Source organism: Maylandia zebra, linkage group LG19 (assembly GCF_041146795.1).
Source record: "Maylandia zebra isolate NMK-2024a linkage group LG19, Mzebra_GT3a, whole genome shotgun sequence".
Taxonomy (NCBI): Eukaryota; Metazoa; Chordata; class Actinopteri; order Cichliformes; family Cichlidae; genus Maylandia; species Maylandia zebra.
This window is the reverse complement of record NC_135185.1, coordinates 9,913,162-9,928,356: the sequence shown is the minus strand read 5'-3', so window position 1 is coordinate 9,928,356 and position 15,195 is coordinate 9,913,162. Positions and strand designations below refer to the sequence as shown.

Genomic DNA, 15,195 nt, shown 5'->3' with positions numbered 1-15,195 from the left:
CCACCTTTCTTTGCAAGGACACTCAAAAGCCTGCCATCCATGGATTCTGTCAGTGTTTTGATCTGTTCACCATCAACATTGCGTGCAGCAACAACCACAGCCTCCCAGACACTGTTCAGAGAGGTGTACTGTTTTCCCTCCTTGTAAATCTCACATTTGATGATGGACCACAGGTTCTCAATGGGGTTCAGATCAGGTGAACAAGGAGGCCATGTCATTAGTTTTTCTTCTTTTATACCCTTTCTTGCCAGCCACGCTGTGGAGTACTTGGACAGTGTGATGGAGCATTGTCCTGCATGAAAATCACGTTTTTCTTGAAGGATGCAGACTTCTTCCTGTACCACTGCTTGAAGAAGGTGTCTTCCAGAAACTGGCAGTAGGACTGGGAGTTGAGCTTGACTCCATCCTCGACCTGAAAAGGCCCCACAAGCTCATCTTTGATGATACCAGCCCAAACCAGTACTCCACCTCCACCTTGCTGGCGTCTGAGTCGGACTGGAGCTCTCTGCCCTTTACCAATCCAGCCACGGGCCCATCCATCTGGCCCATCAAGACTCACTCTCATTTCATCAGTCCATAAAACCTTAGAAAAACCAGTCTTGAGATATTTCTTGGCCCAGTCTTGACGTTTCAGCTTGTGTGTCTTGTTCAGTGGTGGTCGTCTTTCAGCCTTTCTTACCTTGGCCATGCCTCTGAGTATTGCACACCTTGTGCTTTTGGGCACTCCAGTGATGTTGCAGCTCTGAAATATGGCCAAACTGGTGGCAAGTGGCATCTTGGCAGCTGTACACTTGACTTTTATCAGTTCATGGGCAGTTATTTGGCGCCTTGGTTTTTCCACACGCTTCTTGCGACCCTGTTGACTATTTTGAATGAAACGCTTGATTGTTCGATGATCACGCTTCAGAAGCTTTGCAATTTTGAGACTGCTGCATCCCTCTGCAAGATATCTCACTATTTTTGACTTTTCTGAGCCTGTCAAGTCCTTCTTTTGACCCATTTTGTCAAAGGAAAGGACGTTGCCTAATAATTATGCACACCTGATATAGGGTGTTGATGTCATTAGACCACACCCCTTCTCATTACAGAGATGCACATCACCTAATATGCTTAATTGGTAGTAGGCTTTCGAGCCTATACAGCTTGGAGTAAGACAACATGCATGAAGAGGATGATGTGGACAAAATACTCATTTGCCTAATAATTCTGCACTCCCTGTATAGAAGTCTACATGAAAGCGAGCCTGCTGCCGGCCTCACATCTCAGCTCAATAAACACTGCTCTGATACGTTTCTGGTCTCAGTCGCTGGTTTAAAGTCTTACTGAGTAAAACACGATGCTTATTTTGTAGTTTATGTCTTAACTGAGTGGAAAAAAGGAACAATAAAGGTGGGTATGCTGCAGGTCACTTTAATGCCTATGCTCCCTATAGCTCATTAGGCATAGTTCAAAATAACCAACATGGCAATGATGGGAACACAGTGCCTGCATTCGTTTATAATCTTCCTGCCATGATCAGCCTTTGTGCTGAGTGAAATTTTAACCTTCCAATTAATGCAGAGACACTAAAACGTTATTTATTCAAACACATGCTTTGTTACCTGTCTCACCTGTTGATGGCTATTTTTGCTACAGGTTTGTAGCATTAGCACCAGAATTTCCTGCAAATTTCATGGGAAGAAATGGTGACTAACATCCGTGAGCTGCATCTGGCAGTCACTGGTGAAGTTACTAGCTGCCCTTTCATTCGCCACTGACTTTTGGTTACATGCGTAACCTCGGTTCCAGCTTTGAGCCGAGCAAACGTGTTCCAGCTGTTTGGGCCTGGCGCTGGTCTTTTTGAGGCAGAAATACATGGAACCAGTTCTAGATCAGGCACCGTGTCCACTGGACCTGGGTGCGCTTCTGTGGTCCCCAACCCCCTGGGCCACAGACCGGCCCCTGAGTCGTTTGGTACCAACTCACGGGTGTGAAATTTATGGTTTTCAGGGTTTTTATCGTTAATTCAGTTTCCTGTGTTGTAGTTGTTCGTCTTATTTTGAAATAAATATTTACGCGTTACCATAGCGACCTGACAGGGGAAGAGAGGAGGGGCAGAGAGGAGGATGTTACTGTCAGTGTTGTTGGTGCATTTCAGAAGGACGCTGCTAATAAAGCTACACAATTACACAGTGAATTCATGTTTACTATTATATTTACCAAATACCACAGTTTTTGTCTCGGTCATATTGTTTTATTTTGTTGTGTTTATCCGCAACACCTTAAAGGCCGGTCGTGAAAATATTGCGTGACATTAAACCATCTGTGGGGCAAAAAAGGCTGGGGGGCCGCTGCTGCAGGGTGTGTTTCCACTGTGACAACGTTTCTATAACCAGACGAACTAGCCTACATTTTGACAGGCTTGATAACTGTTTGGATACTTTATGTCATGGAGGACAGAGTCTGTGGGCTGCATCTGTGAATCACTGATGAGTTTCTTCCAGTCACCCCTCCCATATCCACTAACAGCAGTACTGGCACCAGTGTTTTAGGGGTGGAAATGCACAGAACCAGACCAAAATGTCATTCTCCATGGAGTCAGAGGACTCACCTCCTCTGAGGCAGTGTGTGTGAAAATGAGAACTGGCACAACCTCCCACCTCAAACACAACGATGGGAGTTGTTGTGCAGCAGTAAGCTGCTGCCTGTGGGGCCGGCTGGACCTGCACAGCCGCTGCTTCAGTGGAAAGTGGCATTAAAACGTGCCTTTAAACCCTTCACTGAAGGTACTCTTACCCATTATGCCTAACACGTTATATCAATAATTAATCATCAATAACAATAACAGGTGGAAATGACGGTGCTCTCACCTTGCCCTTGATTCTGCTCTCCTTCCTCCTCCTCTCCGTCTTCATAATCCACCTCTTCTACTCCTTCCTCCTCCTCCTCTTCTGCCTCCACCACCCTTCCTTCATCACCCTCCTCTTCTTCTTCCTGCTCCACCTCTACCTCCTCCTCCTCTGCTTCCTCTTCCCCCTCTCCATCCCCTGTCTCCACCTCCCCGTCCTCGTGCTCCATTTGCTCTACATTGTAGTCCATGTAGGCTTCTACCTCCTCCTCTTCCTCCTCCTCCACTTCCCCCTCCTCCTCCTCATCCTCTACAGCTCCTTCCTCCTCCTCTTCCTCCCGGTCATCCATCTCCTCGGTTCCGTCCGTCTCGTAGCACTCCTCCATTGTGGAGTTGTCCATGTCATCAAGGTAGGTGCTCCTCTTTGGGGATGTTTCCAAGGTTTGTCTGTCTATGCTCTTCCTCTTCTTGGCCAGAGGGCAGCCGTACACACTGCAGAGGAGAGATAAGAGGGCAGCCGTTAGCCGTTAGCACCACCTGCCCATAAACGTTCACTCTGGTTTGTGCCGGGGCCTGTGCTGCGACGCTGTGGTTATATAGTACATCGCTCAGGAGCAAAGAAATATTCAGAAGATCAAACTTTGCCCAAACGGCCTTAATTAGACACGCACTCATTAACTGATAAACAACAAAACGCAAAGATGTCGACTCTCTATCTGTGCAGGGAAACAAAAAGCAGAAGATCTGGTTTAGTTTCCACATTCATTGATATTCAGGTACCATCAGTTTGCTCTTCCGGCAGGAGAAAATCACTGTGCATGCCCTGCAAACGCTTTGTTCCAAACTGATATGTCCTTGTTCCCAAGTGAAGCAAAACACATCTGCCTGTCTGGAATTGACTGTAAGGGGAAACAGACAACCTGTAGCCTGATTAATTGAATCTTGCCGAGGCACCTCGGGTTTTAATGTATTCTCCGGCTCCCCCCGGCAGCAGGGGGACAGATCCTAATCTGATAATCTGATAATCTGTGTATTTGCCCCGGCTATTGATCACAGGGGCTTAATCCATTTGATTCATCAAACCTCGGAGAGTCCCGACTCCTACCGGGCCCCCCGAGCCGCCCGTGTGTGCGACCGTTCGTGTGTGTCGTGGCTGCGCACGCACATTTGGCACGTTAGAACAAAAGCACCACACAGTCAGAATTATGATGAGTTCTGCTGAGTGTTTTGGCCATCAAATAAACCCCCTGTCCAGGCCCGAGTGCGAGAGAGCTAAACACGCTTTGGGCATGTTCACTCGGCTGTGAAATATCCCTGGCTCCCATTTTTACAACCTCTGGATGTTTCCCCGGGTTCTGCGCTACTTAGAGTGGGACCTGATGTGAACGAATGGCACAGGCGGCACGCGAGGGGAGAAAATGGCAACTGTTAGTCACTGTGAGCTACTTTTGTGCTGGGAAAAACTCATCGCAGTGGTCAGACGGTCTCAGGTACCCCTTTTTGTTTCCTCTCTTCCTCTGCTTCATCCAATATCCTCTCCCTTGTGCTCTCTCTTTCTTTCTTTCGCCCATCAGTCAGTCAGCTGGCAGGCTCAATCTCGCCCAGCCCTGAAATTCCTTAATGGTCTGACCCCCTGCACCCCCCGCAACCAGGGGGCTCATTTCATTAATCTAAGCCCACATGGAAACTCATTCCCTGCCTGACAACCTCTCCCCCAGGGCAGCGAGAAGGTCTGCAGGACAGTGAGGGAGGGGGCGGTGGCGTGCTGCAGCACAGTGATCAATAGTGCTTGTGACCAAACATCTCAAAAGCACATTAAAATGCCACTCATCCCAGCCCCTCTGTTCCAGCGCCCTCTCCAAATAAATCAAGGGCCGGTCCCAGCAGGTTAGCGGCTGCCAAGGCAGGCGGGCTGGCAGGAGGGGGGGATAGGTGAGTGGGAGGAGTGGGGGGAGTGGGGGAACGGTGTGAAAAGCAGATAAACACCTCACCCCTCCTCCCTCCCTCTGTCTTCTAGTCCTGCAGTTCCACCTTTATTTTAGCAGTGAAGTAGTCCTGCAGGCGACCAGTGCAGCACCGTGTGCAGGATACCGTCGGCCTGCGTGTTCTCTATGTCATGTATGTTGTCCTGCAGCTGAGAGAGCATAAAAACTGTTTGCCCAAGTGTCAGTGTAGACACAACAAAGCAGCCTTTGACATGCTGAAACTACAAGTGCCCACCTTATCCACTCAAAGCAGCGCCCCTGACAGCAGCGCCACCCCTCCCCAAAACACAGCAGATGGGCTGAGGCCTCAGTCACATACGCCTCTGATTGGTGAATGGTTGGTGAGTGGTTGGTGAATGGTTGGTGAGTGGTTGGTGAGTGGTTGGTGAGTGGTTGGTGAATGGTTGGTGAGTGGTTGATGAGTGGTTGGTGAGTGGTTGGTGAGTGGTTGCTTGAGGTCGCTGGCTGTTGCCAAGTGAACTGGGTTGCAAAGAGTGTGCAGCACCAAAACCCTCGATGTTATTGCTTTGGTTGCTCACACACTGCCGCTGCTGACATGCACATTTTGCATGGAAGATGCAGACTGATCTGCAAACACTTGACTCGTGCTCTCTGAGTTGAAGTGAAGCTCGAAAAAGTGCAACGCAAACCAGAAACTGAGATGTTCTCCTTCAAAGTAAAAGTCTAGCGTCACCGCTGACACTAAACATTTTCAATAGGTGCATCTTTTACTTTGAAGGTAAATGGTCACTGTTTCCAGTTTGCATCAATGTTTTCACAGCGTTTTTTAGAAAACTACAGGCGACGACAGCAGAGGATTTGCAGCCTATTTCACCTCCAGCAACCAGGCAGGGAATATATATTTTTCCCTAGCGACTGGTGGTTACCATGGGATTACTGACTGGTCTCTAGGCTTGCATTATCGGAGTCTCACCATCTATTTCACAGGTACCACCAGGAACCAGTTGCAGCCAGTTGGTTCATTTTCCCCTAGCAAGTGGCGGCTATCAGTCAGTGCTCAGGCCTGAGTGACCGAGGCTTTAGCTAGCTCTCTGTATTCATCTGAAGCCTCTGAAGCTACCAGTGTTGGTTTTTGTGGAGTCTGCTGCGGTCGTTTGGTGACGTCCTGATTAGTCGGCTCTATTGCTAAGCTTACGTTAGCCAGCGTCGCTCAGTGTTGGGAAGCACTGCAGCGAGGCTCTCGGGGAACAAGCGTGAGCCTTTTATCTCCTGGATTTTCAGACAAACAAAAGTTGGGCAATGTCTCGTATTTTAGACTGCGTTATCCTGTGTTCACAAATTGGCAATAAAAAAGCGTTTAATACCTGAAAATGCTGCACGGAGCACGTTTGACTTGGTGTTTGCTGTCAAGCATTCAGCGCCGGCTCAGTGGCTGACAGGTATTAATGTGACTACACCTGAATCAAAACAATGCTGTTGAATTGCTATAATTGCTCTGCAACATCAGCTAATGGATAGCAAATAATAACTGCTGGCTTGTGTATTTTTCATTGTAGTTTTAAAAGGAGTCGAGTGCGCTTCATTATTTCGGGTCAGGCTTGTACAAACAGGGATGCCTTTTAGCAGAGCGTGAACAAGCTTTAAAACCTGACGCTGCTGAAAGTTCCGCCTACGGTCCAACAGACATTTGGATGCCATTAAAGAGCTCCGGCTCGCTGAGAGCAGCCACACAGATTCTTATGTAAATGACTTTTAATCACGCTGCCGTTGAGGAGCGCTGCATACAGAGTGCCCGGCTCTCAGGTGTCCTCTCGTCCCTGAGCCGTCAGCTCGTTGTGACACGGTGAAAGGTTTGTTTGCCCTACGATGACTAAGCCACAGGAAGCCTCCGCAGCTCGGCCATCCCACGTTCCCTGGCTCCATCGCTGTGTGACCTTGGCTGCGACGTTCGTCATCACAGGCACTGCATCCCACTCGCTTCACTTGGCAATTAAAATTCCAGAAATAATTAAAAAGAAATTCTGCAGTCACTGTGCAGACAAAGGAAGGCGATGAGAAAATACTGCACCATCCTGAGTTTGCTTTTGCTTTTGTCCCCCCGGCAGCATCACAAAGTCCTCCAAGAAGAGTGAGCCGTACGAGAGGTAGTAATCAAAGAAGAAAAGAGCCTCAGATCACAAAAAGACCACTTCATATTTCATGGAGTGGGCATCCTTGGCATTAGAAGATGGAACAAATTCTATTACAGTGTGAACAAGTGGCCTTTTAATGCAGAAAAGAAACCTTTTGGATACGGAGAGGGCCCCATTCCCTGCGATTTAATGTGAGGCGGGGGGGAGGGTGGCGGCAGGAGAGGGAGAGCTCCTGTTTGGCTAATTTTGGGTGACAGTTGAGCGACTGCTGGAATGCGACAGCGTTCCACGGTGCCTTTATTAGCAGTCATATTAGCGGCTGTTCGCAGCAGGGGCAAAAGCTTTAGCCAGTCATTAGCATCACACACTATTTGTCTCCGTGACGCACGGATGAGGCAGCTGCTGCTGCTTTTTCCCTCTCTCCCTCGTCATCTCCTCTTGTCACCAAACATTCCCACCTCAAATCTCTCTGTCTGTTTTCACCCCGGCTCCTTTCTCGGCTCATATTTTAGAATAACATTACAGGTCAGCATCCTTCATCCTCATTTAGAGTCACAGAAGGTTCTAAAAAGGTTACCGAACTTCAGTGTCGTGACCTACAGGGACGAACACTTTTGATGTCTGTCATCCCACTGTTCTTTAAAGAACACAGCACTGTGATTGGGAATTTTCTGGAACATTAGGCAACATCCATTCTGCCAGCAAACATTCCCAAAACATCCCGGGAGTCTAAATTGTGAAGTTGCTCGATGCAGACACTCTGTGGAAAGGGAACGTCTCCTAAATATTTCTAGAACGTCCAAAAGTCCACTGAGTGTCTGCCTCCGCATCGTGAGCAGAACTAAAGGTTCTCCAAACATCCTGGGGAACCTGAAAGGGAACTTTAAGACTGGTTCCCTGAAAATCCCGAGAACAACTTGACTGTCCCCTTGTTGTTCATGAAATAAGCACAAACTCAGACCCCATCAGGTCTTTTAAATGCTCCCAAATATCTCCTGTGTAATCCTGCACAAAAAAAACAAACACATGCAGCGTCATCTAAAAGTGGGGACTTTTTTGTTTTCATGTGCACATAGCTGACCTTTGACACTGCAGCGTTGTACTGAGACAATATTAAATGTTCTTGACTTCTCAAAGGGATTTTCTTATTTTACCAACAGGCGTCCATCCTGAAGGTGTCCTCTGTGTTACGCTGTCATGTGACCCATGAATAAACAGAACTGGACATCCTCTTAAACGCACATTAAACGAGCAGCTTAGATCCATATGTGAACATCCTGATTAAGTCCTCGAAACCTCTCAGCGTCACCCATCGGGAACCATACAGGAACATTATCGAAACAAATGTCACATAAGAACGATTTCATGAGACCGACTTGGAGCCATATGCGAATGTTTGAGATGTTCTCACGTGTCCAACGTGGAAACATATGCTGATGTCCTCTGTGTAATGTCACCAATAAAGAAATTTAATATGGAAGTTTTTGAACACCCTTTCCTGACCGCTCTCATGGGAATGATGGATCCATGTGGGAACACCGCCTGAACATCCCAAATTCACCATCCATGTTACGTTGAGACTAACAAACAAAACAACTGGAAAGTTTAAATAAGAACAGCTGAGCCTCATATGTGCACATGCTCAGTACGTTATTGTTCTCATGGAACCACTTGGAATATTCTCTAAACATCCCAAATGTCATCCATGTAGTTTAAAACAGGAAAAACAGAATTCCCTTTTAAACTCTACAGGGAACGTCTGCATAGGACCGACCTGGACCAGTGGGGAACCATGAGGGAACGTTCTTTGTAGGTCCCACATGTCTTGTGTGTAGTGCTGCACTGAGCATTTCCAATAGCTAGAAGAAGATTCTTATGAAGTCCTGAACAAAATGTTCCCAAAGGGCCAATGAGGAACCACGTGGGAACCTGAAACACACTAAATGTAATGTAAAGGAACTAACATGTAGATGTTCTCTTAACGTCACGCAGAGCCCTTTAAAGAGCAGCATAGAATGTTCTTGATGTTCAGTATCGTTTGAGAACCGTTAAAGAAACACTCAGCTCCGTGGATTTCCTCCCATATTTCCACCTCCTTTCCCATTTTCTCATTCTTCGCAGCCTCTCTGTCTGCCTCCACAGAGCACAGCAGAGATGGAGGGAATGCACCACCTCTAACTGTGCTCCCTATCCAGCAGGAGGATCTATAGACATGTGTGGCAGAGCCCTGTCTCCATGGTGATACCCTCCAGAAATCCATGAGGGATTCACCATCCTCACCGCCAGCCAGCGAGGAGAAAGGAAAAATGAGAGGGAGGCAGAGCAAATGGGGGAGCAAAATGGGAGGCTATAGGAGGGAGGCAGAGGGAGAATGTATGTTTCTGTGCATGTTTGCATGCATGTCCTCCAGTCTTCTGTGTGTGTGCAGAAATATGGGGAATCTATGGCAGCAGAGTTGAAATGAGAAGAAGAGTTGTGTGTGTGTGTGTGAGAGTGTGAAAGAGGAGAGAGGATCATTTCAGAGCTGTCAGGCTTCTCCCGCGAGCAGCCGAGAACAAAAGGCAGCGTCTCGGTGCAGGAGGCTCAGCGCATGGCAGACGCTGCAATTTGGGGCGTTTTCTGGCTCCAGCTTGGATATCAGCTGCTATCACCCATTCACACCCCAACACACACACACAGATTCAGCAGAATAACTGTCAGACTGCCCTAAAGCTCATGAAAAATTACTTCGGAGCAGCGGTCTTGGAATAATCCTCACTGTCAGGGAAACTTACATGATGTTTGTAGGTGTTGCAGTTCCATGTCCACTTGGATTTACGCACACGCGTTAATAATGAAAGCATCATTTAACTGTAATCTTTTCGTGTTTCGTTTCTCCAGGAAGCATTAACATGCCACAGTCCCCGTTTCTTCAGCCGGTAATTTAAATGATTTCAGACAGCGGGCGCGGCGGTGGAGAGGCTGAGAGGCAGCGGGCCCCCAAAGACTCTCTGCTCATGTCTGCTCGCTGCTGCAGCTCTAACGTGCAGCCTGCAGCTACTAAACCCAACTTTTAGTCAAATACTCCACTTGCTCTGCCTCGACTCTTGCCGTTAACTCTTGCTCTTGATTTTATCCGAGCCTTGGCTGGTGTCCTTACTCCCCGCTGCCTGTCGAGTCTCCTCCTTTATCCCGAGCCTGGCGAGAGCCCGGGAGCTCAGCTCGGCTGAGACGCACAACAGTGGCGAGAAATCAGCCTCACGTGTGCTGAGCAACATCTCCCTGCAGTCGCCCTCATTCCTAAAATGCTCAGTGTCATTGCCGTGGTCTCATACGCTAACATCTCCTGGTACATGTGTGTGCACGGTGCTCAGTCATCCAGGTCACGGAGGCAGCTGGACTTCTTTTCTTTTTCCTGGACACTGCTAATACAGTTTGGGTCGATAGCTATGCAGCGTTGATCTGACTGCATTACATGTAGATTCAACTTTGGTCAGGTTTGTGACATAAATCTGTGTCCTTGACCCAAAGTCAAGCATGCTTTCAGTGGCTGTTTGGCTCTGGGTGGGTGTTTGCTACTTGTCCACAGTCCTGTTTGTGGTCTTCATGGACAGATGCTTTCTGCATCATGGTGTGTCCATCTGCATGCGGTCGAGTGTGAAGCAGCTGGTCCAAACATTTGCACCTCCAAGTTTAAGGCCATGATTCTCTACTGGGAGATGGTGGACTGAGTCCTTTCGTCTTATCAGCCTGAGCACCACGCTTGAGCGAGGAGCATCTCCGTGTCTTTATTATGGAGCTTTTATGGGGCTGTGATGGGACAAGACGGGCCGGGGTTTTTCTCGTTGTACCACATGAAATGCCGAAAGAGTCGAAGGAGGAAATTTATAGCTTCAGAGCTGCAATGGTTGTTCTTTGTCCTGTTGGGTTACGTTAAACTAATGCCTACCACACACTGGAAGACATCTAAAGACAGCCAAGAGTCAGTTTTTAATCAGAGAGTAGAGGATTTTGCAGAGATATAGGATCTTACGGGGTCACTTTTTGCAGCTAAAGTCCCTTTAAGATGATTTCCCTTCATGCTTCTGGTGGAAATTCAGAAGCAGAAGCAGCTTTTGTGTCTGCTGTGGTTCGTTCTGGAAAAACGAAAAGAAAAAGAAGATGCTGCAGAAGCTCTGTGGGGAAACAGAAGAGCTCCTGTTGGTCGTCGATGATGTTCGTGTGGGTGATTTTGACCATTTGTATAAATCTGAACAGATGAAAATTAATATCTAACATCAGCTCTGTGACCAGCCTACAACAAAGCATGGAGGTGACTGCAGCGCGCCGTGACTTTAGCACAACTGTCGGGTTTTCCTCGCTGTGAACATTTAAATTGCTTAAAAAGTCTTTTGGACTGAAGCTGAAATAACTACAATGACATGTGATTTTCACTTACTGTGTACCTCATTGTGAGTAAATAACTAAATACTCTGAGCACAAATGCAGTATTTATCATATATCATGAAGTATTTGTGTTTCGAGGCCCCTGAATTAACTCCGAGGTCGGAGATTTGGTCGATTATTGATCTGTGTTTATCGTACAAGCTACTCTGCATAATGTTCCAGCAGAGCTGGAGGCAGGGAGCTCATCGGGCAGCAGAATCAGGGGGTGTAATGTGGCTATCTGTCATGCTGCAGCTAAAATCACTCCTGGATTAGCCAGGTAAGGAGTCTCTCCACAAGTGTAATGACTTCAATCAATCACCCTCAACTCAGAGGAGCGCACAGGGAAGCCGGTGAGTTAGCTGCTGGCCTATCTGCCATTTTGGAAAGGAGCTCCTTCTCGTGGTTAGCCCATTTATTCGGATGAGCAGATTTGTTCCTTATACTGGATATACTGCTAAAACCTGCAGCACGAAGCTGTCTTTTTAAATCAAAGTGCACATCTTCATGTCCCATTTCTCCAGATTTCCATCTCCAGCAGGAACCAGCAGACTTTCTGCTGAGAGCCACGGAGCAGCTGGAGAACAGAGAACGTATGGATGCACCGACGCACGGCTGCTTTCGCTCTTTTCGTGAGATTTGTCGACAATAACAAGAAACACCAGCCTCATCTTTTACCGAATACTGGCGTTCAGAATAAAGCGTCTGCCCTTTGTGTGTTTCATTGTGATTCCCACTCTGTGCCATGTTTACTAAGCCCTGTCTCTCCAGCAGTGGAGGAGGAGGAGGGCTTTTTGACATTGATGTAATTTAGTTGGCAGCTGCTCTAAGGGAAGGGCTGGCCAGAGGAGGCAGGCGGGGGGGAAGGGAGGGCTGGTGGTGGGTTCAGGGGTTAGGGGTCAGGATGTGCCCGGGCCTGAAGCTGGCCCTGAGCAGCTGCCTGCCCCCCGCCTCCCCTCTTCATGCCCATCATGTCCCCCTGGCACGCTCCGCGCTCATCGCACATGATCTGTTATTTCCTTTGATGTCTTTCCTCAGGGATGCGGTTATTAAAAAAGAAGAAAAAAGAGGATGAAAAAAGCATAAACACCACCTGTTTATCTGACGCCGGGTGATGTCAGAAAGGTAGTCTGCAGGCTTGTCATAATATGCACAGGAGGCAAATAAGGGGGAATAAACAAATGTCATCAAAAAGGAAGTCGCATGTGTGTGCCACTGTACATTTAGCAGCCCTGGCTTTGAAATGCTTTCAAAGGCTTTTTTAAAATGCATTAAAGGTTCATACAAGGAAACAACAGACAGCAGAAAAATGCACAGTTATTCTCTCACACAGGAATTTAGGCCTACCAATACCCCAGGGGGTACGTCTGCAGTATCCTAGGCTGATAAATTCAACTTATCTCACAAAACGAGAAATTACAGTTTAACAACTGAGTAAACATGAAGAGCTGAAAGCTGCCTAAAAGTAAAGGATACACAGTGGAAACAGCCAAAATGCACTCATGTAAAAAGTGACAGAAATGGTGAACTCGCTAAAAGTAGTGCTGCTAATATCAGTCATAACTGTTGACCAACACTAGATGACTGAAACAACCAGCTAACATTATGATTTAAGCCCCTCCCATCTTCCTCCAATTTTCAACAACATAAAAATGACCAGAATTAAAACAACTTAATAATCCTGTCTCATCATTTTCAGCTGCATCCTCACATTTCTGCACAATTAAAGAATCATATCAGACTGATATGGAGCAAATAAAACACGATGAAAACACCTCCCTGCATAAAAAACTGCATTATTGGCAAACTGCACATAACGCATTCAAAGTAAAAGCAATTATTAATAGTAGTAGTAATAATATGATTATAATAATAGTAATTATTCTACAAATGTCCCACACCAGTGTTACATGGATCAATATTACCGCTGCAGATGTTTAAGGCTGATCGAATTTTAAAAAGTGTATAAAGTATTTAATTTCCAATGATGCACCAAATTCCACAAAGTCATATGCTTGTTGTGGCTAAGATAAAAACAGCTGTTAATGAGGTTTTCCTTCAAATATATTAATAGCAATAAAGCCACAGCAGAGTTAAAAGGCTTTGAGCTCTGTGACATGGCTAACTGTTCATATCTACGGGGGATTAAGACAATAATGGTCACACTTTGTACAGTCAACTGTTTCAGTGACTTGATGTCAAGCGGAGTTCATCCTGCTTCCAGAGACTGGAACACTGCCTGCTAGAAGAATAGCTAACAGCTAATAATAGTGGAATAGTTAGCTAAAACATATTGACTGAACCTTTGAAAATGGTGATTTAACAAAGTGAATAGCTGTTAAATGGAGCAGTAAAGGGTTGTGACTGTTCACATGTGGTAAACTAAATATATACTAACTGGTGAAGTAAGCGTAAAGCTGAATCAAATCTAGTTTAAAATGAATTAAAACGGGCACATTTTCACATGAAGGAGTTCACTGAGTGAAAAAGGACTCACTGCTCTGACGTGCAGTAGGCACAGGAACAGGAAATAGTAACCTTATAATGCGCTGTTTACACCATAGTTCCTCTGGTTGCACGTGACAGCGACCGATGTCTGACCGGCTCCGTCATCATACTGCGGGAATGATAACAATTGCGTCGGAGCCAAACCGAATGAACCCCGAGGCGCCACATGAAGTCTAAAGTGTAGAAGCTAATGACAGAGCTGACAGATCCGACCGACTCTGTTCTTTCACCCTCAGCCCACACTGTCTTTTTGGTGATATAAAGCTTTCCCATTAAATATGGAAATTTCTGTTTCGGTGACAGATACATCACAGAGGGGGGCTGATGGCAGAGACGGTGTTTTTTTGGAAGGGGAAGTGGCAGATTTTGATTAATGCGACCTTATCTGGTTCTGCACATGGAGGCAGAGGGGTTCCTGAGCTTGGCGGGGGTGGATGGCTGCCTCGTTCTCTCTTCACAGTCACTCTGCTTCTGTCTTCTCTCCATTTTGCGGTGAGCTCGCTCGTCTTCTATCTTTGCTTTAATGTCTTGTAGTTGCACTGTCCTTTAGCTTCACGCGGCCTTCAGATAATTCTGTCTGATTCCTTTCGTCCCCTCTTCACCTCTTCACTCTCTTCATCTCTGTACCGATCCCACTTAGCATTTCCCTGTTTCTGTTAAAGCTGCTCATCTCTCTGCTGCTCCATTGTATCTTCAATTTCCATATCTGTTTCTCTTCCTGCCAGGCAGAGAGCGAGGTGCAGTGTTGCTGCTTCCCCTGTCGCTCCATCACCACCTGGCCCACTTCCAATGCTTTTAGTGAGCGCTATCTGTCAAGCTATGAATAATACAGGCCCAAGGCTGGCGTTAGCTTGCTAGCTAGCTATGTGGAATCCAAATGAGGTCTACAGCAGGAAGAGAGCACTTGACTTTTAGCTCGCTACCACGCTCCCCCTACCAAGACAGGCAATTACTCAGCCCACAGCCCCAGCTGCAGTCGTGGCAATCATAAACGCAACCCCTCACATCCCCCATCTGCACGCACACACTTTGCATGTATAAGTAGGCGCGCGCTCCATCTCCATCCTGCACAGACATTGTCTATGCAGAGACAGAAAGTCCATATATGACAGGAAATCCATAGCTTTTCAGGCGGTGAAAAGAAAAACTGAAATTGTGAAAATCTCCAAATATATTTTGGCAGTGTTTTCACACAGGATGATGATGATGATGATGATGATGATGATGAAATCAGGGCGCTGGCTTTAAGTGGAAAACTCGTGGCCGCCTACAAATGGTAACGCCGCAGGAGCAGATGTTTGATGAGGCAAATTTAAAGTGCCAAGTGACACCAAAGGAACTCATTTAGGAGCCACGGAGATCTATTAATCAGCTGCGG

At 46.8% G+C, this 15,195-nt stretch overlaps 1 protein-coding gene across 11 annotated transcripts in view; it reads right to left on the bottom strand.

The window, feature by feature from the left end:
* Window positions 1-15,195, bottom strand: part of myt1lb (myelin transcription factor 1-like, b) — a 113,173-nt gene that overhangs the window by 38,300 nt on the left and 59,678 nt on the right. For 10 of the 11 annotated variants that reach the window (XM_076877244.1, XM_023153620.3, XM_023153621.3 and 7 more), the window contains one exon: window positions 2,850-3,319. The exons of the other annotated variant lie outside the window; for it this stretch is intronic. In XM_076877244.1, the coding sequence (XP_076733359.1) occupies window positions 2,850-3,319 (470 nt within the window). The remainder of the gene's footprint in view (window positions 1-2,849; window positions 3,320-15,195) is intronic. 11 annotated transcript variants of the gene reach the window in all.